The sequence below is a fragment of the Morus notabilis genome, unplaced genomic scaffold (assembly GCF_000414095.1).
Source record: "Morus notabilis unplaced genomic scaffold, ASM41409v2 Scaffold784, whole genome shotgun sequence".
In the NCBI taxonomy this organism is placed as follows: domain Eukaryota; kingdom Viridiplantae; phylum Streptophyta; class Magnoliopsida; order Rosales; family Moraceae; genus Morus; species Morus notabilis.
Window position 1 is genome coordinate 59,076 of NW_010368042.1, and position 27,465 is coordinate 86,540.

The window sequence follows — 27,465 nt, forward strand, 5'->3', positions numbered from 1 at the left end:
ATATATATATATATTACTTTCTAGTTTCTTCCTTCCTTGTATGTATGTCAAAGAATACCCACCTACTAAAACGTGACTAGAATCTCGAGAAAATAATTATAAATTATTTATTGTCTTTAAATAGATTTATTTAGTTGTATCCTAGATGATTAGCACCTATGCATAACATGCGTATTATTAAATAAAACAGAGAGAGAGGGAGAGAGTTTGTTTTGGGTCTACATCCAAGTGTGAATGAATCTGCTAAAGTCTAACGTGATTGATAAAGAGAGATCATTAATTCACCCCGCATTACGTATTGAAAAACATTTTCATGCAGACAAGGGAGAAAAGCCATGGGAATGGTTTATATTTTACTCTCTTTTTTGTTTCCCTTAAAAGTGCAAAAGGCTGGATTAATTGACTAAAAATAGTTTATAGGGTAATATTATTTTATATTGTCAATTCTGCAAATCATAATGTGATTTGGTAATCCTTTCCCAATGTCCAGCCTACTTTTAAAAAACCCAAGTTTCAGAATCAACGAAAAAAATGAAATGCATAAAAGAAAATGAAGACAAAAACATAAAATAGTTGGAAGTGCGTAGGAAAATGATGGAGAAATGGAAACTTGAAGCAAGTTGGTAAAAAAACTTTTAGAGACGGCTATTTTGAATTACCAAGTATAATCATCTCTTTTTCTTGTGATTTTGGCATAGAAAAAAAAAATAAAAAGAAAAGATGATTACAACAAGAAATTTATTCCAAAAAGAGTATAAGAGCAAAATCACCCCCAAAACTTGTCCGACTGTTAGGAATTGCATTATTAATTGGACGCGTCCCTACAACTTTATTGATTATTCAAACCAAAATGAGTAAAAGTCTGGCCCGAACTTGAGATTGATGCAATAAGCCAACCCAGATGGCCATATTGCCAGCAAACTACATGCACATAATGAGAAGATACAATACAAAAACCATGTCCACACTTTCCACATGTTCAAAACTGTTTTTATTTTTATTTTTATTTTCTCTTTTCAAGTTTGTTAAGTTTGATCTACATGTTTGAGTGACCAACTCGAACTTGAACCCTATGCCATGAAGTGTTGAGTATCCCTCTCAAGTTCCAAATGTCTTCCACATTCTCAGGTTGGACGTTTGCTGCTACATCCACCTGCCAAACATAAATAAATAAATAAAAGAGCTAGTAAACAAGTCTGCTAGTTTTCAAGCAACTTAAAAAACTATTTAATATATTTATATTTTATTTTCACCACAAATGTGGCAGCATATTAGAAAGTGAATCTTTTCTCATGCTACCACATATATTAATATACAGGACGATGCATATATATTATATTACAATACTAAAAAGAAGAGTGCTAGTCTTTTTTTTTTTTTTTAAGGAGAATTTGCTAGTCCAAAAGCGGACATATGAATAGTGTAGCAGGTTATAGAAAATGACCCTTATGGTTGGACTCTAGTGAGTAACCACGCACGTGTGGTGACCAGAAGGAGAGGAGATTTCAAACTTCAAACACGTGGATTGCTCTTATACAAATCATAAAATTCTGTCTTGGTACAAATGATAAATTACTATCTTGAATCCTTTTCAATTAAAAAAAATGATAAATTACTATCTTGGGGTTAGTTCAAGTAGTATTTCCCTGACAGATAGACTTATCTTATCTAAGATCTCCACGAGAAGATATTAATTTATGTCACAAACTGCAAGGAGATGCGTAGTGCACCTTCTTACCACACGATTTTATGTTCAAAGTACGTTTATATATAGGAAAATTGTCTGTATTAACTAGAATACCCCACAACAAGAATAGAATTTCTCCGAGAAATAAGTACACAACAAGACTACCTCTATAAGAAAGTACACAGCAAAACTGGGGCCGGGAAAGGTAGGACGACAATACTGAGGCTGGGAGAGATGATTCTTTGTCAAGCACTAGCTGACAAATCTTAACCACCTAAAGTGGAGAAAACTGAGGATAATAAAGGCTCTTAATTGTTTGTTGATACACATCAATAGCAGATGATTATTTGGTTTAAGGGAAAAAATAGGAGGCAATTGTCACTGACATTGACACGATACATTCAAAAGTACATTATTAGCAATCCATAAAGACAAACATCTATATATATATATATATATATATATGTAATATAAAAAAGAGGTAAAGTCTCCAATCTGGTGTCAGAGTAGAGCGGCATTTGTATATTTTTTTTTAAAACATGTATATTTTTTTTAAAATGTGTATATTTTCTCTTAAAATATGTATATATTATATATTTTACTATAAAAAAAATATATGTTTTAAAAAAAAATATACACATTTTAAAAAAAATATACATGTTTTAAAGAGGAAATGAACAAGTGCTGGAGACAATTCCTAAAAAATTATTCCAGTGTTTTCAAGTGAGTGAGGCTTTGAACATACGGACATCTCTTTCACTTGTGGATAACCACGGCCACCATTGCACAGACGAAGGAGAACTCTTATTTTACTATTTTAGCATTGAAAAATGATGCGAGCCCAGCTTGTGAAACAATTTAATTGTTGTCACTTGCCAACTTCACAATTTTTACTTTTTTCATAAGCAATAGTGTTTGTTTTGGTAAAAAAGACACCATCCCAGTTGACAGGTTCAGATCTACCGTTTCACTGTTTTAAAGGATTATGTTGTACCTACAGACTGACATTTTATATGCTACCAAAACGTCATTCGTGATGTATTGTAGGCTGTTTTATATGCTATGCATCCTACTTTTTTTTTATATATATTTCAAAGGATTATATCTCATTTTGTGCTAACTTCATTAGAATATAAAAATGCATACCAGAAAATTTTTTTAAAAAAAAAGTTTAGGAGAAAAGTGACATACTGCTTTTGCGACAATCTCGGTGCTGCGTTGGACATCAGCCGTGGCTTCAAAAAGCACCCAAGCCCATTTGTCACTGCTTTCATCATCGGCGACATATGGGATGCCAAACTTCTGGAATCTCGAGGCTTCCACCCAGGTTTTCCCACCGTCAAAAGACACATCTACCCTTTCAATACCACGACCACCTCCTGATACTGCATATCCACTAACTGTTACCTGCATCATACAATGAATGTTCGAACGGGACTGGTTAAGACACCAAATAAACCATCAAACCGTCCACATCCAGCACCTCCAGTGCAGGGTCAGCATATCAACTCTCTCATCTTCGAGTTGATCAACAAATGTATACATATAAGAGCGATACCATCGGGCATCAATGATGCTCAACACCCCACAACTTATGTAGGGTGTCCTACGTGCGTTCAACATTCATGTTAGACCCATCACATGTGAGTTGTGGTGGCGGGAACCATCAATGTTCTTTATATACTTGTGTATATAAGGACAACGACATCAGGGGAATATTTAGTGGGAAATCACACACATAAGAATAAAATAAATAACAGCGGAGATGATTGCAATGCTACAAATGCTATAAATGAGCAGAAAGTTTTACTATACAAATTGCCCCCCTTGCCAAGTTTACATAACGTCATAAGCCAATGGGGGACAATGCCAAAATAAGCTTACAATCTAACTATCATGTCCAGATAAAAATCTTATATGTATTGAAGGAAAAAAAAAAAAAAAAAAAAAAAAAAAAAAAACAAAAAAAAAAAGACCATTAAAATGAGCTTAAACTAACCTTTCCAGGCTTCACTGCATTTGCATCCTCTAAAGAACAAATTACACTCTGTCAATCAGCAAAGTCATTAATTAGGGTACTCAGAAGATCCATTAGACTAGCAGTTGTTAAACAATAAATAATTTTATATTTTTATATGTTTCCATCAAAAGTTCCTTAGATGCAGATTAAATATAACAACTTGAGCGAAGATATTCATGGCTATAAATAAATATCCAATGAAATAGTTAACTGATAATCTAACTTGCATTTTTCTTTTTTGACCAAGAAAATCTTGCATCTATGGTTTTTGCAGAAAGGAAACCAAGAAGAATTTCTAAACTTATATATGTATGATATTGAGAAAAATATACATCAACTGATCTAGCAAGTACTACCATAGGTGATACCTGCACAGGGAAATCCATTTGCGGCCTCCTGGTAGACCAATTAATGTTATCCCAATTGACAGAAGGTGGAAACATTTTGTAGTCTTTTTGCATAAAGAAACCCTGCATGGTTGAAGGTAAACTCAATCTCATTAAAATGGTGCAACGAGAAAAAAGAAATGACAGAACAAAATTTTGGGAAGGAAAAATCTACTAACCTGACACGCTTCTGCAATTAAATTTATAGAATCAAGCCACTTAACAGAGCGTGCACCAATAACACCGGGGACAACAACACGCAACGGATATCCATGATCCCTATTAAGAGGCTTTGGCATGATAAAAACAGCAAACAAATAAGAGAACAATGTGCTAATAGATGATATTCCGAAATCCTAACTGAAATAGAGGATGCTAGTAATTTAGTGCAGTAAAAAAAATTTAAATCCAAACTAAAATTAAAATTCCAGAGATAAGTTTAGCCCCTTAAAGTGAGGTACAAATGTCAGTCAGATCACATTTATCATTTAGAGACTTTAGCTAATCGAATTTGTTTGATTAGAAATTCTCACAAAAGCTTGAGCTTGAAGCGCATTGTGTGCATGTGTGTGTTAACGAGTATATGTGTCTTCTAAATACATAATCGAGAAGTTCAAATCCATCTTAAATCTTAGTAACTCTAAAACAGGACAAGCATGAATTTTTCTTTCAAGTTGCGCATGTTCAGTTACCTCTCCATTCATCTCGTAAGCAAGCAGTACATCTGCTTCAGGGCTTGTAGCCTGAATTAGTGGAATAGATGCCTTATAAGGTCCTCCATTTTCCTCCTATATTTGATGACAATTATAGAAAACATAGTAAGAATCCATCCTTCAAACATTGAAAGAACACATAAGAAGAATCAGAATGGTACTTAAGGCCAAATTTGTACCTTACACTTATCAACACTAATAAATTCCACATGTTTTCCTCCCGATTTACTGGAACTTGACAACTTAGGTATTCCCACAAGTTCAAGAACGTCAGCCAATTTGGCACCACCCCAGACAGCTGGTAGCAGATTTAAGAATGATAAAAGTTAACATTTATTTGCTAAAAGATCTTCTTGCACTAGCTTTTGTTTGTTATAAGATGAATTTAAAACCCTATTAACGAATTATTAATATGCTTAAATTCACACTATAAAGACGCAGAAAGCACAAATACTCAATAGTAAATCACTAAATCTTTGACCAGCAAAAAAAAATCACTAAATCTTTGATCAACTAGGAAATGTGTATTGGCATTCCCATAACCAAAACAATATTTCATGCAACATCTCCTCGTTCTATGAGGTTTGAATCTCGTGGCACAAATTTATAAAATAATAGAAACTCTAGAAGACAAAATCAAAACAAATGGTTGATAGAAATTCCAGCCAAAAATAGTTGGTTAGAAAGGCATAGGTAAAGTTCCATCACAACAGATCTCTCTTTTAATGAAACTTTCCTTTTCCATGGATCAAAGAAGTATAAGACATCAAGTAGTATTCAGGTACTAATATTACCCATTTTGCAGCATTGGCATGCACCCGACTCATTCAAAAGCCTTAAATTTGGTTCTCCACACCCACTATAATGAAAATACTCACAGAACATAATAGAAAGATGTCAATGCATTATTGGTCGAGTGACATACCATTTCCGATAGCAGAGACATCCCAACCAACTCCCCTCACTTTTCTGGCTTTGCTCATAGCTGTTCTTCTATTACCTGCGCACTGTGTAACCAAACAAACCCCAATTCAGCCACTCAATAATTGTATTCGGGAAAAGGAACAGAAGAAATGATCTCAACACACCATAACTAAGGCAATACTCAAAGTGCATAAGAACAAACCTGCAATGTGGCGGTGACTTCATACTTGGGAAGCATCCTGATATAAGATAAAATAAAGTCAAATTCTTTATTTCTTTATTCAGGTAACATTTGCCTAGTTCATTTCACAACTCAAGTTTTATTGCTGCAGTATTTTCTCTTACAAAAATTCAAATTTAATTTTTTTGCTACAATACTTTTCTCTCACATACACAACTCAAGTCATAACTCAAGTTATAACTTGAGTTGTGAAATGAACATGAGTAATTTACAAGAAAGTAAATATCAACAACTTTCATCGATTATTTCCGTGGTATTGTCGGAAAAATAGATACTTGATACAGATTCGTAGGGAAACAGACATATTTCTATGGAATGTTGACATTTTACTGACGTAATCTACATGGACATTGATATTGCTTAATGATAATTCTATAATTCAAGCCCTCAAGATTTCTATCAATACTGATATTTTCATCCTTGGTAATTTACAATAAAGCATAAAGAAAGAACAGATTTGTAAACTCTAACCTGATATCCTTCACGGACAGCTTTTTGGGCTTCTCAACCAAACCAGATATCAACACAGAATAACTGCTCGTCAAAAACTCAAAAGCGTTTCCAAAATCAGGTATAATCGATCAATCATCAAACAATTTGAAAAAAGAAAAAAAATAGGTGAAAAAGATAAAACCTTTCAATGTCATCAACCATAGGAATTGGACCGTGATTTCTCTTGTAGAACAAATCCACGGGAGTCACATACGACCGGAACAAAGCCGAACGCGGTGGCTCTGCATTAAACGGTTCCTGTACCCCAAACAAAAACTATTTAAAAAAAAAAAAAACACTTATTTTGCACATCAAAAACTCTTTCTTTTCGTTCAAATTGACAGTTTATTTCACTCTCATTCCATAAGCTATATATATATATATATATATATATATATATATCATCACCGGCGACGATCATCGTAAAAAAAAAAACAAAAAAAAGTTATAACAATAACAGAAAAAGGATTTCATCTATTCTGGTAATCTCCGAAGAACAAAGAAAATTCAAATCAGAAAAAGAAAGGGAAGGGGAAAAGGGTGACCTTGGAATTGATATAGAGGGAAGGATGTCGAGGTGGTTCTTTGGAGTAATCGGAGGGACCTCTCACGCCCGGCATTCTGATTTCTAGAACCTTCCTCTCTTCGATCGCCGACCACACTTCTCTCTATCTCTGTAAGCTTCCTTCCTGTATGCGACACACACACACACACAGAGTGTAAGGAAGTTAAAATGAGGAAAACGAAATAAAACAGAAAATGGAGAATCAATAAAAACAGCCAACCAAAATTCGAGGGAAAGAAAAACAAAACAAAACAAAACAACCTAAATTCAATCCGAACTTAGCAGTCCAGTCCTTGATTATCACAAACTGATAAATGTCTAGGTTCAAGAGGGCGGTCGAAACTATGGGCTATTACCCTGCCGCCCGTTTTTCCTACTTTTTTAATTTGTTTTTAATTTTTAATGTGGTGCACAAAAACATATCTAATTATTTCTTTTTCTTTGTTTTTTCCACAAACTGACAGAGTAAAGAAAGAGGGAGTTATTTTCACTAGCCCACTCATTTCTTGGAATTTTACGCTGCCCACTATAAGCTGTCCTAACATTGTTGGAGTGGATTTCTCAACGTCAAGTCGTCAACTTTTGCTCTAAAAAGCTTTTCGTGGTTCTCGTATGCTCTCAATTTTAGGGACGCAATTAGCAGGAGAGTAAAATTTGAAAAATATGGAAGTAAGCGTTTTATTTATGAGTAAGTTGATTAATCAACTTAAATCTTGCAAACAAGTGCGTTCCCAGGTAGTAAAACTTGGGTTAGACGTGAATTAGCATGTTTTTTTTTTTTTTTTTTTTTTGTGTAATACCGCTCTGAATTATTTTTTCTATGTAAGGAAACTAACGCATAAAAATATAATATATAAGAGAAGTGATCATATTTATTGATCAAGATACCATTTTTTGCATCTAATTGCAAGTAAAGCCTTAAAATATTAAAATAAACAAGATGTTACTCCACCCCATCATGGACGTTGGACAATGGACCTCCTCAAGTGTCCTAATATGAGTCCTAAAGCCATTTTCAAAGTTATAATATAATAAGACTCCATTCATTACACCTATTCGAGTTTTGTTACAGTAAAAAACTCTCAGAAACAGTCACATTTAATTTTTTTATTACAATAAAAAATTCTCACATAAAATTACATATAAACTTGAATTAAAAACTCAAATCAGCGAACTAAACAGACCCTTACTAATTCAAGTAAGACGTCTTCTCAAGTGGCCACATTATTGCAGATCTTCTGAAGAATCCAGATTTCCAATCCAGATTATATGCATTATGTGCTCAGCTTCACTATTTCCACTGGTGGACAGAATTGTTCGTCTAGTGATGTGATAGTGTCAGCACCAGATAGCGATGGGGTCTTTTCCTCGAAGCGGCATTATAGAAAGGAGGCTTGAGAAAGCTATGGTCATTTACTTGGGAAGCTGGGATAAGGGAGAGCTAGTTAACCTTGTGATTCAAAGCCAAACAGCAGAGTTCAATTCCAGCCCAATATGCTCGACAGTGATTGACAATATTCTACTCATAAGCGTGCCAAAATCGAGCACAATACAATGGTATGTTATTCCATCATTTCAGACTGGATTTTGCTAAAATATTTGGTGTTAGTTTCGGTTCACTCAGATCAAAATATTGGCTTGGAAATGCAGAAAAAATATTGCTGAACAGAGGGTTTGTGTTAGGAACCTAATATTTAGAAGTCTTTTTCAATAGTCTTCATAGTGGTACAAGTAGGGGGTTTAGTTGCTAGAGAGGGAGAGGAGGAGAGTTGTAAAGAGTGTCTAGTGTTGTGCACTATCTTAGAGGTCGGGGTCCTTGAAACTGCCCATCCATCATGTAATTTTCCATTTTTCGTGTTGTTAATGAAGTTCAGATTTCCAGATTCCTAACAGTTTGAATATGGTCCAGAATTTATCAACAACTCTACAGAAGGAATCTTGATTGATCCAGCTCCAAGCCCTGTTCAATCCCCAGTTCTGGAATGGTCTGTGTTAGGAACTGTGAAGTATATAGACTCCAACCACTTCTTTGTTCTGCAAGGCAATGCTACAATCAAAATCATCTCTGGGGTCTCAGCCGGCATACAAATGGCAGCAAGGCTCGCAGCGGGCTCAAATTATAGCTTGGAATCATGTTGGGAGATGCTAACAACTCGTGTGTGGAAGACTTCATAGTAGAGGCTCAAGCAGGATCAACAGTTCAGAATTTTATTCACCCGAGCCTTGGCACAGGGTCAGCCTAGAAATTCTCTTATTGACTTTCAAGGCAGATTCAAGTGTAATTCCAATCAGATTCAAGTGGTTGATGATGTAGTTTTGTGGGCTTCCCATGGAGCTAAATCATACATGCAATGGAAGTTTCTGGTTTCTCTGTATTTGATCGCCATTCTATTCTAATAATACTGGCATCAGATTACTCCTTGGGGGAGTTGAATTTGAATGTTTGATAATACAATGGCCTTTTTATTGAAACAGATTTTAAAGCATTTATGAGCTCCTTTCTTCAAGTAAACGCAAATAGTATCGCAGATAACAAACAAAGCATATAAATAGAGTGGCACCTATTATTGACTGGTTTACGTGGACAAAACATCCTGAGAGAAAACCATGGGCATATATATTATTGTCATTTCATTCACACTTTTTCCTCCAAAACTTTGATCCACGCAAACTTTGTCATGAAGAATGCCATATGCCAAAATAAATTGCACAAAGCACCTTTTTTTTTAATCTAAAGAATTAGATTAATATATTTGTATCTGTCAATCAACACTACTGCAACAATATAATTCTATCAGAACCGTATAAATTTGTGTTTTTTTAGTCTTAAAAGACTATACATATCCTAACATCTATATGTGCAAAAGACTGACATGGTATGACCATTATATATCATTCGGCAGAATCTGGTAGAAGAATCGGGATTAGACAGCAGCTATAAATTTGTAGCAATTCCCCTATTTTACTTTTGATGCTCTCTGTGGTTGGAATCATTTGACACTGAAACAGAAAAGGAAACTTATTATTCAAAATGATAAGTGAAATATGAATACAGAAATACTCTTTTTATCTTTGGTGCTCTCTTTGATCGGAATAAGCACTCTCTCTAAACTAATTTCTTTCTCTGAAAATAGAAACTAAAGAAGTATTGGCAAAGGTGAATAGCTGTGAGAGGCACATAATTGTCAACAAAGAGGAAAGGAAATAGTTTTAAAAAGTTACCATGTCCACTCTTCAAGAAGCTTTAGTGTTTTTTTTACTCTATCTCCGTTCTCCTATGAAATATTTACAGCGCTAGCCTGTATTGCACGGTTGAGGAGATTTCTGTACTCTTGACTCCTAGACCATTCATCAATCTCGCGAGCACGTAGAACAGGCAAAGGGTGTGAAAGTTGCCTTGTTTGAGCATTCCTGAACAGCACGAATTAATCAAATCAGACCGGGAATATAAGATGGTAATGACCAAAAACCCTTTGGCATGCAAATATTGTTAGTTACCTTATATACCAGCCAACCGGGCTTGATGAAGCTTTGTCATAAGAACGAGCTTGGTCCAGAAACGCATCTACATTTAATTGGTCGGCCATAGACGGACAGCCCCCAGCTAATTTCATCAGCACAGAGATGACCACCTCTTGTAGGAGCATTACAATGAATTATCAGAAAATATGAAAAAAAAAGACCATACTACAACTAGGTAATAATAAAACATGCCGTTTACAGTGATTGTATGCATACGGCATACCTTAGGGTCTTGGGCAACAAGAAGAGCTGCACGATCACAAGTTAGCTCTGCTGCTCGAACCCAACGGAATAACTGCTCTTCTAAACTCTGAGCAATCAACCCACCAAGCCCTGCTAACAAAGTCTTGTGTATTCTTAAAAGGAACCATTGCATTCAAAAACTGTCATAGACGAAACAACATAGAGCTAGTACTAGAGACATTTTGAGTGACACTTAATAACAACTTCTCAGGCCAAGCATCAAAGCAGCCGCATCATCTGGATTGTGTTAGGAACCCGGAAATCTGAACTTCATTAACAACACTAAAAATGGAAAATTACAGGATAGATGGGCGGTTTTGAGGACCCCCGACCTCCAAGATAGTGCACAGCACTAGACACTCTCTACAAATCTCCTCCTCTACCTCTCTAGCAACTAAACCTCCTATTTATACTACTATTAAGACTATTGAAAAAGACTTCTAAATATTAGGTTCCTAACAGATTGAAACTAGACATGTCAACATATTTCTCTCAAAGGTATAATCACGTCATTTAGTTCACCTTGCAACCTATCGATCTAGAGGCATTAGCAAACACTTAAGTTGCGGGGCTCCATATCCCTCCAAGTTCAAGGTCAACTGTTCCAATAATGAATAAACATAACAAAAACTAGGGAACCTAGGAATACACCTACCTGGCACAGTATAAGCTCCAAGGGTGAGAATATTTGCAAAAGTAAGCCACACACCATGGTCGCACTTCAGATGTCCCAACTCATGTGCCAAAACAGCCTGTTTCAAATATGGATAGCAGAAAGTTAATAGCAGGCACCATTTTGAAAAGGAAGTGAAGTGATAATTTGTAACTGAGTGATGAGATAATAAATTAAAAATATGATTCTAACAGATGAATTAATTACCTGCAACTCCTTTCTTGTCAAAAGCTCCACAAGGCTAGTATGAACTACAACAAATGGCTTTTTACCACCTATGGCTAGAGTGTATGCATTTGGTACGGGACTTTGACGAACATACAAATCTGGAGGCTCGATATTCAATATCTGAGCAGCTTCAACCATTAACTGATTTAGTTCAGGTAGCTGGTACGAGAAAAATAACACAAAAGAATAGTGTAAGCTGAGACTGCAATGATATAGAATAATAAGAATATGAACATTTCCGTGATGAGAATAACTACTGAAGAACATATTCTTCCCATAGAATTTACACACACACACACAACATATTCTTCCTTACAATCAAATAACCTGATTCCTGGAAACAAGTACTGATGTTCCTATGTTCTCCAAAAGCATGACTTGTTCTGTAACAGATCCTGTGAAAAGTATAATAGAATATGTCAGCATGGACATCAAAAGAATTTAGTCAATTAAACAACCAAGCACCTGCAAGTTAAACTACAACTTTTTTTCTTTTCTTTTCTTTTTTTTTTTTTGCTGAAAAATTTGCACTTAGATTATTAATCCACAAAGCATGTTTAGATATACTTTTGCGTGGAATTCATATAATATGGACTTCAACAGTTACGTTGCTACCCATTACATATAGAAATTGGATAATGTAACGTGATAATAATCTAATATCATTAAAAACTATATTTTTTTTAGCAACTACCCGATCTATTACATAGATGATATTGAAATTATTGCACTACCTAATAAAGCCTTTCCAAGTTCGTTTAACCCCGGAATCGCCCTTAAAATCAGCGTGTTCTGCGTTAAAAATAAGCAAAATGTTATTTAAAAAAAAAAACTATGTATCAGGTAACACACAAAGAAAAAAAGGAATGCTTTTTTCCTCCCTTCAAGCTTATTTCTATCTACAATTAGAGATGAGAAAAAAAAAAAAAAAAAAAGAAATCTTTCTTTCTTCTTCTTTCTCACTTTCTATCTATACTAGTTTTTAATGCGCTCATAGGCGTGCGTGATTCATTTAAATTTGCAGTTATACAAATTGTTTTAACTTCTTTTGTTGTGTTGGTACAAAACGCGTTAAAACACATTAAAGTAAAGTGACATGAAGCCTATTTGATCTGGCCCGAGAAGTTCACAGATGCCACATATGTGGTGAAATTTTAATTATGAAAATTTAACTTATTTTGTTGTGTTTTAAATTAGATTTATTTTGTTTTGTTTGCTATCATTTTTACTTAATTCAGTGTGGTTTTATTTTATTTTAGCGTATATTTGTATAATTTTAATTTTATTCAAATTATTTATAGTATTTTTATCTGAGTAGCATTAATATCAATGCAAATCGATATTAAAATGGACAAAATTGAAAAGTAAATCAGTTCAAAATAAATAAATATAATAAATAATAATAAAAATAAATTTTTGTATTTTTTAGGCCGTATGATCATAAGGATAAACGGCCAAGAATGGCATGTGCATCTCACACGTGGGCAGAGACACGTTCAGTAGAGAAAGGGAGACAAGTCGTGTCAAAAAAATAAATAATAATGAAAATATAAGAACGAGAAAAAAATAAAAAGAGAGAGAGAGAAAAGGGGATTTTAAAAAACATAAATAATGTTGTGTATCAAAGAATTTATTTTAATAAAAAAATTGGAGATAATATATTTATGATGATCACAATTGAAGAAAGCAAAAACAAAACAAAACAAAAAAAGGAAGAATGTGTAATAAGATAAGAGTGAGGGAAAAAAAGAGTCCTTTGTGGGTCATTGATCTTTTAAGATAATAAAAATGTTATTCATTCTCATATAAATAAAATTCAGTCACTAATAAAGTGACAATTTAATTAGACTCGCTTTATATAAGTAGTGAGAAAGGGAGACAAATCATGTCAAAAAAGAATAAATAATAACAAACAAAATAAGAACGAGAAAAAATGGAAAGAATGAGAGAAAAGAGGATTTTAAAAAACATAAACAAAACTTGTATGAAAAGAATTTATTTTAACAGAGAAATAGAGATAATATATTTATAATGATCACAATTGAAGAAAGTAAAAATAAAATAAAAAAGAGTCATTTTGTGGGTCAAAAATCTTTTAAGATATAAAAATGTTATTTTTACATGGATAAAATTCATTCACTAACAAACTGATAATTTAACTGGACCCATTTTATATAAGTTGGGATTTTATCGTATGAAGATAAATACGAGTACTTTTAAAATAATGGTTAATTTTAAATTTAATTGTTAAAAAATAGTGAGTTTTAGACGAGAGAAAAAGAAAAAATTGCAAAGGAGAAGAAGTTGACAAAAGAAAAGGAAAAAAAAATTGATGGACGCAAAGAAAGGAAGGAAAAGAAAAAACTAATTAAAGACATATTTTATTGGTTAATTTAAATTTTTAATTTAAGTTAAAATATAATTTTATATGAAAATTTTTTATTATAAAAAAATTAAATATAATTATATTTAAAAAAATTTTATTATATTAAAATTTAAATTGATGGTATGAACAGACCTAAACGTTTCTTTCGGGAAGCTAAGACTCATTCTCCCTTAGTAATGATAGATATCTGTATGTATAAAAGATGTGAGTTAGCAAAACCTGTTTATCAAGAGGGTGGCGAAAATCATCGGCGTCGAGATCGCGAAATACGACAGAGGCAGCTCTGCAAACGACGCCTTTGGTCCTCCGATTTTTCCATTTGATGGTCCAGAATCCGATCGGAGAAGAAGGAAGCCTGGTTTTAGAGGAAGCGGAGAAGCTAAAACTGAGAGTATTGGAGTTCAAAGGGCTTAAGAACGAAGGAAGAGAAACGGACGCCATTGAAGGAGAAGAACGAGAAAGGAAATATTTGATTGGTTGCGATAAAAGGAGAGATATTTGTTAAGGTCGTTGGTTGGTTTGGTTTTTGATTTTCGTCGTGTTTTTTGTGTGTTTTCGTATTGTCGTTTGTATCCACAACCGTACTTATGGTGGCCATTTAGCGCCATTTCGTTTTCAGTTGACGGCTGACTTGCATTTCTTGTGTGTGACGATGATAATAAATAATAGATAAATAATAAAATAATAAAAATCTGGAAAATCTAAAATGTATCCTTCTTTTTATTTTCATTTTTTTATTTTTCGCGCGAAGGAATTGAGATGTCGTTTACTCGCAAAAGGCGGTTGTTTACTAAAAAAGAAAACAAAAAGAAAAAAGAAAAAAGAAAGAGGGTGTTTATTTGGAAATAGTAAACATGATGTTTTTTGTGAAGGATTAGATTACATGTCGTTTCTGGAGGTGGACAAAAAAGTCCTTCCCGATGAAATAACGAGTTTCAATTTTCATTTCATATAAACCATATGTATTTCTTTTAATGGAAATTAATATAAAAAATAAAATAAAATAAACGAATGCCTTTCATGGAAAATAATTGTCCTTGAAGAAATTTACCGATTTCGTATGGAGTTATAAACCGTGTCCCTCCTTCCTATGAGACAAACGACATGGCATTTGTTAAATAAAACGAATGTCGTTGAAACCCAGGAAAATAAAACTAAAATGAAGCTCAGAACCCAATGATATGTTTGTTTGCATGTAGTGCTGAAACTTTGGACCGGCCGCCTGCAACCGCCCAAAAAGTCCAGGATTTGCCCGAGCCCGAACCCGACCCGCCCGAGATTTTCGGGCCGCCCGCCCGAGCCCGAATTTCACCTTGAACGGGCCGTGGGCTTGTATTCGGCAGCCCGAGCCCGCCCGAATTGTCCAAATTTTTTAAACTTTTTTTTTTAATATTAAGTTATTTATATATATATATATTAGTATTACAATTTATATATATATTATATTTATATATATATTAAATTTGAAATGAACACACGAACTATATAAAAAAATTATTTCTTTATTAATTTTTAAATTTGTAATTCATGATTGCCTCATTAAAAACCTTACCAAGAAAAACCCAATTGGGATAAAAACTTGGCAAGGAAAAAAGAGTGCAATCATTTTGTGACGAATTACAAATTGTACAAACTTACATTGTTTATTAAATTACAAATACAATGTAAAAAGTAAATACATATTTACAAATTACAAATTTACAATTTAATTTGAAGCTAAGGGATCATCTTCAAAATTAAATGTTAATCGATTAAATTCATCGATCCATTCTTGGCTTACCGGTGAAATTGTATCTTGTAGACGTTGATCGGCCCGATCCCAATCCTTAATGCAAACCAAGGCTTCAACAATATCCCTTTGCAATGCATTCCGGCGTTCCTCAAGTATTCTTCCTGTCGTACTGAAAGCTTGTTCGGATGAAATAGTGGAGACTGGGATCGAAAATATATCCATTGCCAATCGAGTTAGGATTGGCCAAGTTAATACCCGTGCCTTCCACCATTGAACTAAGTCAAACGATTCTGCCGCACTGCCGACTACTAAGCCTTCACTGAGGTACGCCATAAGCTCGTTGAAGCTGCTGCCGCCACTGCCACTTGTTGATGAAGATCCACTTCCACTCACAACTTCCGTTTGAGTTGTCTTCTTCTTCTTCTTCTTTAACCCGAAAACATTCAAGAATGAATGCGGGTTTTCATCCTGTTGTTGCGGTTCATGTACTCTAGAGTTTGTGCTTCTAAACATAATCTCATATTTACTATAGATCTCATATATTTTTGCCTTTATTATTGAAAATTGGTCCGTACAAGTGATGCCTAAAAATTCACCTAAGTTTTCTAAACCACTTTCTAATCCGTCTAATTTTAATCTAGGATCAAAAATTGTACCTAAACCATATAACAAAGGCAACTTAGACCAATATTTTTTAAATTTTTTTTCCATAGACTGAACAGGAACTCCTAAGATTGGGTCCTCCCTATATACGTGAAATAAAATACTAATTCTTAAAAGTTCTCCTAAAGCTAAAGGTGATGTTGGGTAGTATGTTTCACTAAGTTTTAGAGTAACTTCATGAAACCTACCTAAAAATTGATACAAAACTTCAGCAATTTGCCAATCAAATTCATCTATATGTCATACTCCTAATTTTACACACATATAGTTTGTTATAGCATTCTTATAAGGGATGCATTGTTGAAGCATAATATAAGTTGAGTTCCATCTTATAGACATATCTAACGCTAATGCTCTAGGAGGTAATTGCATGTGGCTTATTTCACAAAACGACATTTTTATCTATCATGACAAAATAAACGACATGTCTTAGTGTCCCATATATATTTCATATTTGTCAGTGTTGGTTTTAGTTAGGGAAAAAACGACATTTCGTTTTCTCAAAAATATTTACTTTTTCTTAAACGACACGTCGTTCATAAACGTATTATGCTTCTTCTTCCTAGGTCTCTGCTCTTTATACTTCTGAGATGAATCCTCAATTGGACGAAAACCAGGGTCTTCTTCAGCTTCAACTTCACCACAGTAATCAGCATTCATAAATAAAAATACAAAATACGCCATGTAAGTTCTCAAAAAGCCCTCGCTAACAGATTTTTCTCATCAGCTTTGTTTGTTTCAAGAGAAAAAAAAAACAATTCTTTTCTTTAAAAATGCATATCTCTCCTGGGGAATTTTTATTTTATACAATATAGCTATGGAATCTTAAAGATTTCGTAAAAATGTCCATCTTTTGAAGGAGGAAATCGGTGAATCGTCCTCCAACACCGGATGTTGTGGAAAATCCTGAAAAAGAGCCCGCGCTTCAAGAACTCGTCAATATAAAGGTTTTTTTTTTTTTTGGTTCTTTTTTCAATTTTGTCAATCAATTCGATTATTTTTTTTTAGGAAAAAAAATGTCCTGTTTTTTATTGTATTGAAGTCAGACTTGTGGGCTTTCGTACAGTTGATAGAAAGTGGCGAAAAGGAGCGATTAATGGAGCTTCTAAGGGAAAGGCTCATAGAGTGTGGTTGGAAAGATGAAATGAAAGCTCTTTGCAGGTCCTTTCATGATCTTTTTCGTTTTTTGTTTTTTTTCCTCTCTTTTTCATTATCTTTTTTAAGCCTCCATAGTTGTCACTAATTGTGGTTCAACTTTTTGTTTAATTGGATTCATTAGATGAGGATTACGATGCAATGGTTTCCTTTCCTTTGTTTTTTTGTTTTTTTTTTCTTTTGATTAAATAGTGACAATTAGAAAAACCAACCTGATGTCAAGAAACTTGTACATAAGACTAGTGTTTTGGACAACTCTAATCTCCAATTTTGTGTCAACTTACGTGGCATTGGGTTGTCATCTTTTTATTAGTAAATGTAGTATCTTATTGTTAATTACGGTGATAATCTTTTGAATACCTACTTATGAAAGAATGACAATTCACATGCTAGGTTAGTTGGTTTTTCTAGCATTATGATAAAGTGACTTGTCTTTGAATTCCAAAAATTTTGTCTGATATTTTGATCCAAGTTATTGTAAGTTTGAGATAGAAATTGGATTGTTGAAAATTCCTTTATTTTTTTCAATGTTAATTTTGTGCATTGCCTCTCTTCGCATTGAATATTTTGCAAGTAAAATGAACAAATGTTTTGTTTTATCATTTTACTACGAGTATATTATGATTAATCTAACTCTTTTCTTCTAACTGTAGGCAATTTGTAAAGAAAAAAGGGAGCAATAATGTTACTGTGGATGACCTTATACATGTGATTACTCCTAGGGGCAGAGGTAAGACTGATGACTTTCTTTTTAAGTTCTACATGGATAATGTCTTGTGTAAGTACACTTTTTACGTACATTTATTACCTATTGTTATTTCTGCCAATGTTTGCCTAAATAAAGGGAAAACAATTAGCAATTGAATATCTTATTGCATTATACTCAAATGGTAACCTAAGAACTTTAGAAGGTCGTTACAACTTACAAATCAAAATTTCCATAGTGGTCTGGTGCCCTCTATAACTAAACATGTTACTTTGTTTAGGAAATGAATAATAAAATGGATTCATTATCCTATAGTCAAATTAGCTTCAGTACTGGATTTTCTTCTCTCCCTCTTCTGTTTCATGCATTCTGCTGCCAGTTCATTTATAATTATGCAACAGATTGCAACATTTATCATTTTCAGTACTAACCGATCTCATGCTGAGTGTTGTTCTTATATTGGCAGTGTTGAAGAATTATCACGTCAATTAATATTAAAAGAGTTGCATCTACTAATAAAAAAAAATGACAATACACCTGCTGTGCGAATTGGTATCAACGAGTTGGTAAAATAATCAGTAACATTTACTTGTGTAGTTTCCATGCATACTCCAGTCTCTAACTGTTAGTTTACTAATTTCTCTTATTAAGCTGTTAATACGTGTGCCATCGATAATTTTACTCCAACACTAACAAGTTAGTGTCTTATCATTGCCTATATACAGCATCCATTCCGGACTCCATAAAAGCCGAGCTTTTGCAAAGAATCCGTACATTTCTCGTTTCAGCAGCTCCCTGATACAAAATCAAGGTTTGGTTTGTGGGTAATGGAGATGGGAATTTCGGGAATGTCACAAAGCACTGAATGGATCCCCCATTGTAAACGTGTCTTACATTGCTTTGTCTGTCTGGTGAGTGCAGCTGTTATTTGGAGGGAATTATCACCGAGACATGCTTGAGAAAATGTTTCATGAAATAGAATCATTTACGTTTGTGAAAATTGACTCATGAATTATATTTAACTCGTGTAATTTTATAATGTCATGAAGAAAGAAAGATTTTAACTAATTCTTTCTAGTAACTTTGTACTTGTCTCATATGTTGATGTCAAATGGTTATTTTATGCAGACCGTCTTTGAAGAAAACAAGTCTTTTTTTTTTAATTACATTCGTTGGTGTGGCAAGCGAGAAAGTTGTACCTGTATTTATTACTCACTAATTCAAAATTGAGAGTCAAACTAATGCGGCAAAATTTAGAGGACGTTTGGTACTTAAATTCATTCCCTGATTTGAATCATGGTTCGTGATTCGTTATAGTATTTTTTTTCATAAAAAATACACATAAATTGAAAATAGTTTTAATCACATAGTTCTAATCCATGAACTAAACGTTAGTTTCAGAAAATTTGGGGTGTAGCCGGAAAAAAATGGGTAATCAATTATTAATTTAGATATTTACTTTCCTTTTTTAACTTTAATTGATTTTTTGCAATCAATTATTGTTTATTTTGTTCTGATTTTTTTTTTTCACGTGTTATAATTTTCCCTCTTCTTTCATTTTTGAAATCATTCGTTTATGTGTGTTCTCTTTTCCAAGTTCTTTGTTGGGGACTGCTGATTTCCTCTGTACGTTATCTTCCTGATCGACGCCGATCATTTCTTCGTTCACGCTCGTCACTTTTGCAAAGGTTTATTTATCTTTTTAGCTTTCTCAGATTTTTCCTTACGTTATTTTTCATTTGGCAGAGTTTTTAATGTCTTTTTAGTGTAATGGAGGCGGATGTATTTTGTCTTATTATGTATTTTGATATGGAATTACGGTAGAGACGGATGTATTTTGTCTCATTATGTATTCTGACGTGAAATTACGGTTAAATTATATCTTTAATCTCAATAATATTTGTTTCCACAAATCATACGCATACAATTTTTTTTTCTAAGTCACAAATGACATGTCCTATGCATTTTTTACACTTTTTATCCTAATGAAATTAGTTTTTTTTTTAAAAAAAAAGGAAATAAAAAGACAATCGTCTCATTAGCGAAGAAATAGGGAAAGTAAAAGAAAGTGATCACGGTGAAATCATAGTTACTATATTATTCGCTGAAAAAATAAAAGATTTCAATTGGTCATATTGATCGTGAGAGACTCATTGGAGAAAGTTAATTAATGTGCCATTATGAATAAAAGAATCAAATCAATCACTGTGATTTTGTTTCCCTAATTGTAAGAAATTAAGATTGACTTCCACGCAAGAAGAATTGATATAATTATAAATGTATGATCCCCTTCAATATATATATATATATATATATATTAGGTATAAGCAGCGTATAATCGGAAGCCGTACTCATTACTGGTAAAGAAGAGGACGTCTAAGGAATTTAGGTTTTTTCCTTTCTTTTCTTCCATTAACAATATAAATTTTCTTCTTCACTGCCTTTGCTTTCCTTCACCGTCTAATTCATCTTTTAACTGTGATTCCTCTCCCTAATTTTTGTTTTCTTTATTAAGTGGCTAATCATACTATATTATATTTCTCTTCCTAATACATGTCATGTATTAATTCCTTAATTTCGCCATCAATATATATATATTAATTTCTCAGTATATTGCAACTTACTGCTGATTAAATGTATAGTACTGCCTGCTTTCATTTCAATGACGTACGTCTTGTCTTCTTTTTTTTTTAAACCGTATAATTTCTCTTTCTAGTTTCTGTGTTTCTAGCTATATATTTATCTCTTTAATTAATAGTTTTCGTTTTCAATCGGAATATTTGAATTTATTACTCTGTTAAAGTTGGTCTTTTTTTTTTCCCTGGGGTTATCTTAGTGGATGCACCCAAGACTCAAAAAGAATCCATTGTTTACTATCATGCATGCGTATAGATTTACACTTATGTCTGCATATATACTTAAATTGGCCTTTTTCTTTTCAATATATACCGATCATGAGAAATCATCTTCTGATATATTCATATAAACATATATACATACATATATATGTGTGTGTGTGTATGTATGTATGTTTGTTTATATGACAAGTCTGAATGTGTGTGTGTATACACGATGTGTTTGCATGTGCCTACACAAATATATATTATTTTCTAACAAGTCAGCTCTGAACAGATAAAAAAAACAATACTTGTACCATTTCATCGATCAAGAAATCATCATGGGGCGTGGAACACTGCCACTGAGACTAATACCAAAAGAGAGGGCTCGAAGGATAACCTTTGCAAAGAGAAAGAAGGGCCTTCTCAAGAAGGCTTACGAGCTCAGCACTCTCTGCGACGTCAAAGTCTGCGTGATCATCTACGACACTACAAACCAACTCTCTGATGATCATCATTATCATCATCAGCATGATCATCGTCATGATTATCATCATCAACAGGCCGTTTATGAGCCCATTCACACCTGGCCAGAGCAGCCTCATGAAGTGGAGAGCATAATCGCAAAGTACTTGGCTTACAAAGCTAAAAACCCCGTCTCCAAAAAGGACCTAGACATCGCCGACTTCTTCAAAGAAAAGATCAAGAAAATCCAGCACGATACGAAGAAGCTCGCCGAGGAGAACAAGATCAAGAAGATCATGATGCTCAAATCTGGTAGTACTGATCATCATCAAGATCATCATGATTATGATCAATTTGACTTGTTATGGGACAACCGGATTGATGGATTCTCGTTGACTCAGCTCCTCGACCTCATGACTCACTTGGACAACAGAATCAGTGACGCCAACAACCACTGGACGGATCGTTACAATAGTAATATGATGATCATGTGCATGACACCCCACGACAAGTACTACTATGATATTGATCATCATGGTCATCACAGTAATTACCAATTTGGTAGTACTAGCATGTCACCGATGATGGGTAACTCCTACCAAACGTCATCTGAATATCGTGATAACTATAACAATAATCATGAGCTTGTGTTGTTTCCTCAATATGATCATTATTATGATCCACAGTACTATTGGCCACATGACCAACCTGCTAGCTCTTCCAAAACGGTGCCGTTTGATCATCATAGCTCATTCACGTCCATGATGCTGAACGGTCATGATCCAACTGATTATAATGAAGATATTGATTGTCAGTACTACAGTAATCTTCTGAATATTGGAACTAAGATGTTCAATAACAATAATACTAGTGTTGGTGCTGTTACTAATGCGATGAATACTGATCATGATCATGTGGTGCTTCATCATCAAAACGGGGTGTTCTTGAACAACCATGCTGATGTGGCAATGCAGCCTTACGGCATGCCGCTTTTCGGAGGCACAGCGGCTGATGGATCGGGATATTCTCCGGCAGGGAATCAATTCCGTGCTAGTAGTTCTCAGCAAGATGTGAAGTTCTGCGACAACCAGCTGCATGGGTTTGGAAGAGTTTAGTCTGACCATGAGTTATATATATAGTTAGTTAATTATGGTATGGGAGAGTAATTAACTTGACTTATAAATTGGGATGGTTTATTGTCTTGTTTATATTTTCTTTGTTTTAATCGTTCTTTAATTTGGTTTGTCGGATGCTACGGTTTAATTAGTTTGGTTAATTTGCAGTTTACATGGACTATTTGAATTTCCCAAGTTTTATCTTCTTCATAGGTATTATTATTATCATTTATGCTATGCACATGGTGAAGGAATTAGGAAAGTGCATGGAGCATCAAAAGCGTTGGCCTTTTTTTTTTTCTGTTTTTGCATGTGATGGTTCAATTACAGCTCATACGCTCTCCATCTCCACCTTGCATTAATTTCTGGTTGGAATAAGAATCTCTTTTGGTTTTAGGTAAAGCTTTCATTTGATTATCTAATATGCACATGTTTTTGCCCTACATAGGCCATTTCCATACTCGGAGGATCTTCATTCCGTTTCAAATTTCTCTCCTCCGTTTCAACAAAACTAACTTCCAAGCCTGAATTATGCACTCCCTTGTCAGGATATTAGGTGACACGCACGTTTCAAAATAACACCAACAATGAAATATACGTTTTAGTTTTTATCACGCTAGTTAGTTTTATGTCCCCTTCATTTACGTGAAAATAAAATTTTTAGATTTCTCAAACAAATGAACTTATCCAAACTACATTTGCAAAATAAGAAGGGCCACAAATAAAGTCTGGCCTAACAAACGGAGAAAAACTGTTTTATAGAAGCACATATTTATGCGCTTCTCTTTCAACCAGATTGACATAAACGGCATAAAATTATAGATAACCATATTCCAGGACTTGGTTTACAAACACGATCAGAGGGTCACAAAGCCATTATATCATCTCTCTTTTACATATTGATGAGATAGTCTGTTGTTTCACAGCTATAATGATATACTCTCAAATGTTACAACAAACTTACAAAGACTCGGCAAAGAGGTAATTATTCACGAGGCTCATCACTCATTAAACCTACTCAAGAAAAAAGACTTGCTCTAACCAGACTTCACCCCTTCAAGCTTGCGCTGTTTGGAAAATCTGCTATAAAAGCACACAACTGGCATTTGTTTTACCACAAAACCTACAAAGTTGGCAAGTTTTTTTGCCAAACGTTTTTTCATCGCTTATGCTGCAGACCCAGCTTGCTCACATAGGTCCAATAGATCCAACGTCTGCAGAATCATCAAAAGTTAACAACATATTCACATACAAGCACAGCAGAACATTAAAAAATAATAATAATAATAATAATAATAAATAAATAAATAACACACCACACAGATAAGACAGAATTGATCTATATCAAGATCAAATACCTCCGGAACTGAGAGCTCAAGGCGAAACTTGGGACCATCATAGTGATGTAAGACTGGCCGAAATGCATCCTCTTCCAAAGCCTTGCAGAGTTTTCTAATACGGATCCTTACCTATTATTTGATGGAAGGGATCACTCAGACAGGTACTCCTAAATAAAACAATTCGACTAGTTTTAGCAATTTCTCAAAGCTAATTCTACCTGAGCGGGAAACCTCGATTCGCCTTTGCACTTCTTATCTTCCCAGGCAGTTGGGTCAATGTTTGAGCCACCAAAACTTGCAGCCTGTAGAAAAAAAGAATTAAAATTAACAAACCAGCTAGTCAGAGAGAATAGAAGTTGAAAGAATAATTTGCAGAAGAAAAAAAAGGACAAAATCAGCACGAATGATATTATCTCATGACCAACAATGACAGATCTAATTGCCAAACGCTTGTGAGCATGTATATTTAAGAAGCAATAAGGAAAAAGTTGCACACAATGAGTTAAGTCTTCTAATAGAAAGGGAAATTTCCTTCCCAAACATGACAGGAAGCTAATAACAACATCAAATCTTAGCAAGCTTCTCTTTGCAAGTAATATTATCGCAAATTGGATGCATATAAAGTATCATCCTATGAAAACAAATAGTTTGAGAACGAACCTCGAAAATACCATGCAACTGGTGAGTAGTATAGTTGTAGAGAAACAGAGGTAAACCCGGCGTTATTGCCCGAACTGAATCCCTATATCTGGGAGGCAAACCTATAAAAGTTGATACAAGTAATTGATTACTTTGCAGCTTCTTCAAAATTATTGAACGAAACCAACTAATGTAGTTAGAGACATAAACTAGCATCTCCATTGATTGAGCTGTAGCCTGTAGGTAAAGTCATCCTTCACATCCAAACTTTTGGTGTTCGACCCAATGAAAATTCATTCCTAGGCATGATTTTTAACATTCTTAGATTGGATATGAAATGTTTAAAAACGCTTTCATGCACTGGCTTAAACACACAAACCACTTCAGACAACTAATGTGTTCTTCTTAATATCCAAAGATGAACAAAGGAATCTAGAAAATAATAAAGAATTAAAGTACCGAACAACTGTCGCTTCAAATCTTCCTGCATTGTATCATTGTTGCACACGAAGATGTAACCTCCAAGCACCTCATTCCGTGGGAGTGTCTCTGTTGCTGGCAAGGTCTTGAACCTTTTATCGATCGCACTGTTCGCGTTGCCATTTTCGTTGTTGTTACTGTTGCTGTTGTTGTTGAACTCCTTGTTGCTCACGTTATTGCCGCTATACTTGTTACCTGTCATATTCCCCAAAATGTTTGTGTTGCTCTTCTGGTACATGGCGTTCATATTATACATGCCGTTTCTGAAGGACGCTTTGTTCACATTTTCGGTTAATTTCGAGTCCAAGTTAAGCATGTTAAAGTTAAGGATTTCACATTTGTTATCTTCCTGATACCCAAACTTGTCCATTGGCCTTGGCTCGGCTGGACCTTTTGAAAGGTCGAGGTTATTCATGCGCTCGCCCTTAATCCTTGTCTGTTCAGCTAATTTAGAAGCCGCCATCAACCACTGGTGATCCTCCGATGCTTTCGATTGCACGCGAAGCTGATCACCAAGTTGCCAAAAGCTGTTCATGCTCTCCATCTTGTGAAAACCTACAGACCTTGACAGAAAGGCCAGAGTTGTTATTAAAGATGTGATTAGGAGAGAAATGGAGATTAGTGTCATAAATTAGGAGAGGACCAACACCAGCTTGGTTTCTCTAAGAAGACAACTTTAGACAATAAATCAATTGCAAATCGATTTTAAAACTCTACCATGTACTATCCAAAATTTATCCAACAGCCATTTATAGTTTTCAATGTTTTCATTTTTGCGTGAAAAACAATATATGCTTTAATATATTATCTGAGACGACATTGTTCCCTTTTAATTCGCCTACATCTGCCTCTTGGAATACCCTTCTGTATATTTATAAAATGCTTTATACTAAAACATATATATATATAATTATATATATATATATATAGAGAGAGAGAGAGAGAGAGAGAAGGAAATACTTGAAATTTTGGAACTCTTTAACAGCGTTTTATCGTTTCAAAGTTTTCATCTGTTCTGTCTGTCAAAAAAAAGGGAAAAAGAAAATATCGATATAATATCCGTACAGCATTTTTCATTTTTAGTCCCACATCGGCCTCTTACAAATATTTTTAAAATACTTGAAATTGGGAAAAAAAAAATCAAATATATAGAAAAAATTAATACTTTCTCCAAAATTTTCCCCTTTACACTCTGATTCCCAGGCCGGTATTTTTCTCCACCATGCAGCGATGCAAAGAAATGAAAAACTCAATAATGCATTTCAGAATTTATTTTCTTTTCCTCCATTTTCCCACCAACCAAATAGATAAAAATGAGAAAAAAAAAATTTACGAAAAAAATAGCAGGACTACAAAGTCAACGAAATTATCAATTTTTCCCCCTTAAAAAAAATCACACAGACAATCTACCAAAATTTGCGTATTTAAAACAATATTCCAAATCTGAGCCTCGAAATGAAGAAATCAGCTGAAATCAGAATTTCTTTTCTTTTCCTCCATTTTCCCACCAACCAAATAGATAAAAATGAGAAAAAAAAAATTACGAAAAAAATAGCAGGACTACAAAGTCAACGAAATTATCAATTTTTCCCCCTTAAAAAAATCACACAGACAATCTACCAAAATTTGCGTATTTAAAACAATATTCCAAATCTGAGCCTCGAAATGAAGAAATCAGCTGAAAAAATCCTCAACTCATCAAATACACCAACTAAACTGAAGATCCAAAGCATGCATTTTCCAGAAACTAAAGACACCAACAGGAAGAGATGAACTACATTAACATCGTCAAGAGAGAACAAAAAAAAAAATCTCAAAACAAGCTGAGTGATTACAAAATAGACGACAAACAAAGTGAAAGAAGAGCTTCAGTTGCAGACTCGGAGACGAAATTGAAGGGCCTATATTTTCGTAGATTTAGAAGGATACCTAGATTTGGGGATCAGAGAGAGAGAGAGAGAGGAGAGAGAGAGAGTACCTTTATCTGCTGCTTGGCTGTGAAACCCGGAGGACACGACAGGGAGGAGAAAAAGTAGCTGGATTTTCATGTTTATTTATAGACCGACATGTCCAAAATACCCTTGTAGATTTTATTATTTACTTTGTCTTGCCAATTTTGAAGTTTCGATTTTTTTTTTTTTTTTTTTTTTCGTGTGTGTTCGGCGTCGCGACAGACAGTGTAGCATTAAGACAGTTGGCACGACTTAAAACAAAACAAAATCATATTTGTCTTAAAGCTAAGCTGCCAACTTG

The 27,465-nt window shown here is 34.1% G+C and overlaps 4 protein-coding genes across 7 annotated transcripts; 1 reads left to right on the forward strand and 3 right to left on the reverse strand.

The window, feature by feature from the left end:
* Nucleotides 1–773: 773 nt before the first annotated feature.
* On the reverse strand, nucleotides 774–7,520 carry LOC21394050 (sulfite oxidase). The gene is made up of 13 exons (XM_010114059.2): nucleotides 7,290–7,520; nucleotides 7,009–7,152; nucleotides 6,606–6,721; nucleotides 6,443–6,505; nucleotides 5,933–5,969; nucleotides 5,732–5,813; nucleotides 4,986–5,104; nucleotides 4,786–4,881; nucleotides 4,273–4,383; nucleotides 4,076–4,177; nucleotides 3,687–3,734; nucleotides 2,879–3,094; nucleotides 774–1,153 (listed from the first exon to the last, which is right to left on the reverse strand). The coding sequence occupies exons 2-13, from the start codon at nucleotides 7,081–7,083 to the stop codon at nucleotides 1,037–1,039; spliced, it is 1,182 nt and encodes a 393-aa protein (XP_010112361.1). The 5' UTR covers nucleotides 7,084–7,152; nucleotides 7,290–7,520; the 3' UTR covers nucleotides 774–1,036.
* A 2,141-nt stretch (nucleotides 7,521–9,661) lies between these two features.
* LOC21394051 (protease HtpX homolog) lies at nucleotides 9,662–14,623 on the reverse strand. 2 transcript variants are annotated; one of them, XM_010114060.2, is made up of 9 exons: nucleotides 14,300–14,623; nucleotides 12,429–12,486; nucleotides 12,022–12,089; nucleotides 11,674–11,853; nucleotides 11,449–11,545; nucleotides 10,774–10,883; nucleotides 10,527–10,660; nucleotides 10,251–10,439; nucleotides 9,662–10,028 (listed from the first exon to the last, which is right to left on the reverse strand). In XM_010114060.2, exons 1-8 carry the CDS (start codon nucleotides 14,519–14,521, stop codon nucleotides 10,304–10,306), a joined length of 1,005 nt encoding a protein of 334 aa, XP_010112362.1. In that variant the 5' UTR covers nucleotides 14,522–14,623; the 3' UTR covers nucleotides 9,662–10,028; nucleotides 10,251–10,303. The 2 variants fall into 2 exon arrangements, with proteins under 2 accessions (XP_010112362.1, XP_024031815.1); XM_024176047.1 differs by lacking the exons at nucleotides 9,662–10,028; nucleotides 10,251–10,439 and having other exon boundaries at nucleotides 10,580–10,662.
* Nucleotides 14,624–17,079: 2,456 nt separating this feature from the next.
* On the forward strand, nucleotides 17,080–19,502 carry LOC21394052 (transcription and mRNA export factor ENY2). Its single transcript, XM_024176061.1, has 5 exons — nucleotides 17,080–17,159; nucleotides 17,335–17,422; nucleotides 17,542–17,636; nucleotides 18,284–18,360; nucleotides 19,062–19,502. Coding segments are annotated over exons 1-5 (336 nt in total). The 5' UTR covers nucleotides 17,080–17,157; the 3' UTR covers nucleotides 19,136–19,502.
* Nucleotides 19,503–23,549: 4,047 nt separating this feature from the next.
* Nucleotides 23,550–27,235, reverse strand: LOC21394054 (B2 protein). 3 transcript variants are annotated; one of them, XM_024176038.1, is made up of 7 exons: nucleotides 27,191–27,228; nucleotides 26,173–26,231; nucleotides 25,192–25,775; nucleotides 24,754–24,854; nucleotides 24,312–24,395; nucleotides 24,112–24,222; nucleotides 23,550–23,967 (listed from the first exon to the last, which is right to left on the reverse strand). In XM_024176038.1, the coding sequence occupies exons 3-7, from the start codon at nucleotides 25,754–25,756 to the stop codon at nucleotides 23,920–23,922; spliced, it is 909 nt and encodes a 302-aa protein (XP_024031806.1). In that variant the 5' UTR covers nucleotides 25,757–25,775; nucleotides 26,173–26,231; nucleotides 27,191–27,228; the 3' UTR covers nucleotides 23,550–23,919. The 3 variants fall into 3 exon arrangements, with proteins under 3 accessions (XP_024031806.1, XP_024031805.1, XP_010112365.1); XM_024176037.1 differs by lacking the exon at nucleotides 26,173–26,231 and having other exon boundaries at nucleotides 27,191–27,235; XM_010114063.2 differs by lacking the exon at nucleotides 26,173–26,231 and having other exon boundaries at nucleotides 25,192–25,767; nucleotides 27,191–27,222.
* Nucleotides 27,236–27,465: the final 230 nt, after the last annotated feature.

What these genes read in the sequence shown, in the direction of transcription:
- LOC21394051 (XM_010114060.2), bottom strand. Translation starts at nt 14,521, where the DNA reads ATGGCGTCCGTTTCTCTTCCTTCGTTCTTAAGCCCTTTGAACTCCAAT. An exon ending in TACTTGTTTCCAGGAATCAG is followed by an intron (nt 11,854 to 12,021) that starts GTTATTTGATTG and finishes TTCTCGTACCAG; the next exon opens with CTACCTGAACTAAATCAGTT. An exon ending in CCGGTTGGCTGGTATATAAG is followed by an intron (nt 10,440 to 10,526) that starts GTAACTAACAAT and finishes CGTGCTGTTCAG; the next exon opens with GAATGCTCAAACAAGGCAAC.
- LOC21394052 (XM_024176061.1), top strand. An exon ending in GAAATGAAAGCTCTTTGCAG is followed by an intron (nt 17,637 to 18,283) that starts GTCCTTTCATGA and finishes TTCTAACTGTAG; the next exon opens with GCAATTTGTAAAGAAAAAAG. An exon ending in GATTACTCCTAGGGGCAGAG is followed by an intron (nt 18,361 to 19,061) that starts GTAAGACTGATG and finishes GCCTATATACAG; the next exon opens with CATCCATTCCGGACTCCATA.
- LOC21394054 (XM_024176037.1), bottom strand. Translation starts at nt 25,756, where the DNA reads ATGGAGAGCATGAACAGCTTTTGGCAACTTGGTGATCAGCTTCGCGTG. An exon ending in TTTGAAGCGACAGTTGTTCG is followed by an intron (nt 24,855 to 25,191) that starts GTACTTTAATTC and finishes CAACTTTTATAG; the next exon opens with GTTTGCCTCCCAGATATAGG. An exon ending in AGTTGCATGGTATTTTCGAG is followed by an intron (nt 24,396 to 24,753) that starts GTTCGTTCTCAA and finishes TTTTTTCTACAG; the next exon opens with GCTGCAAGTTTTGGTGGCTC.
- LOC21394050 (XM_010114059.2), bottom strand. Translation starts at nt 7,083, where the DNA reads ATGCCGGGCGTGAGAGGTCCCTCCGATTACTCCAAAGAACCACCTCGA. An exon ending in AAGTCACCGCCACATTGCAG is followed by an intron (nt 5,814 to 5,932) that starts GTTTGTTCTTAT and finishes TTGGTTACACAG; the next exon opens with TGCGCAGGTAATAGAAGAAC. An exon ending in TGTCTCTGCTATCGGAAATG is followed by an intron (nt 5,105 to 5,731) that starts GTATGTCACTCG and finishes ATCTGCTACCAG; the next exon opens with CTGTCTGGGGTGGTGCCAAA.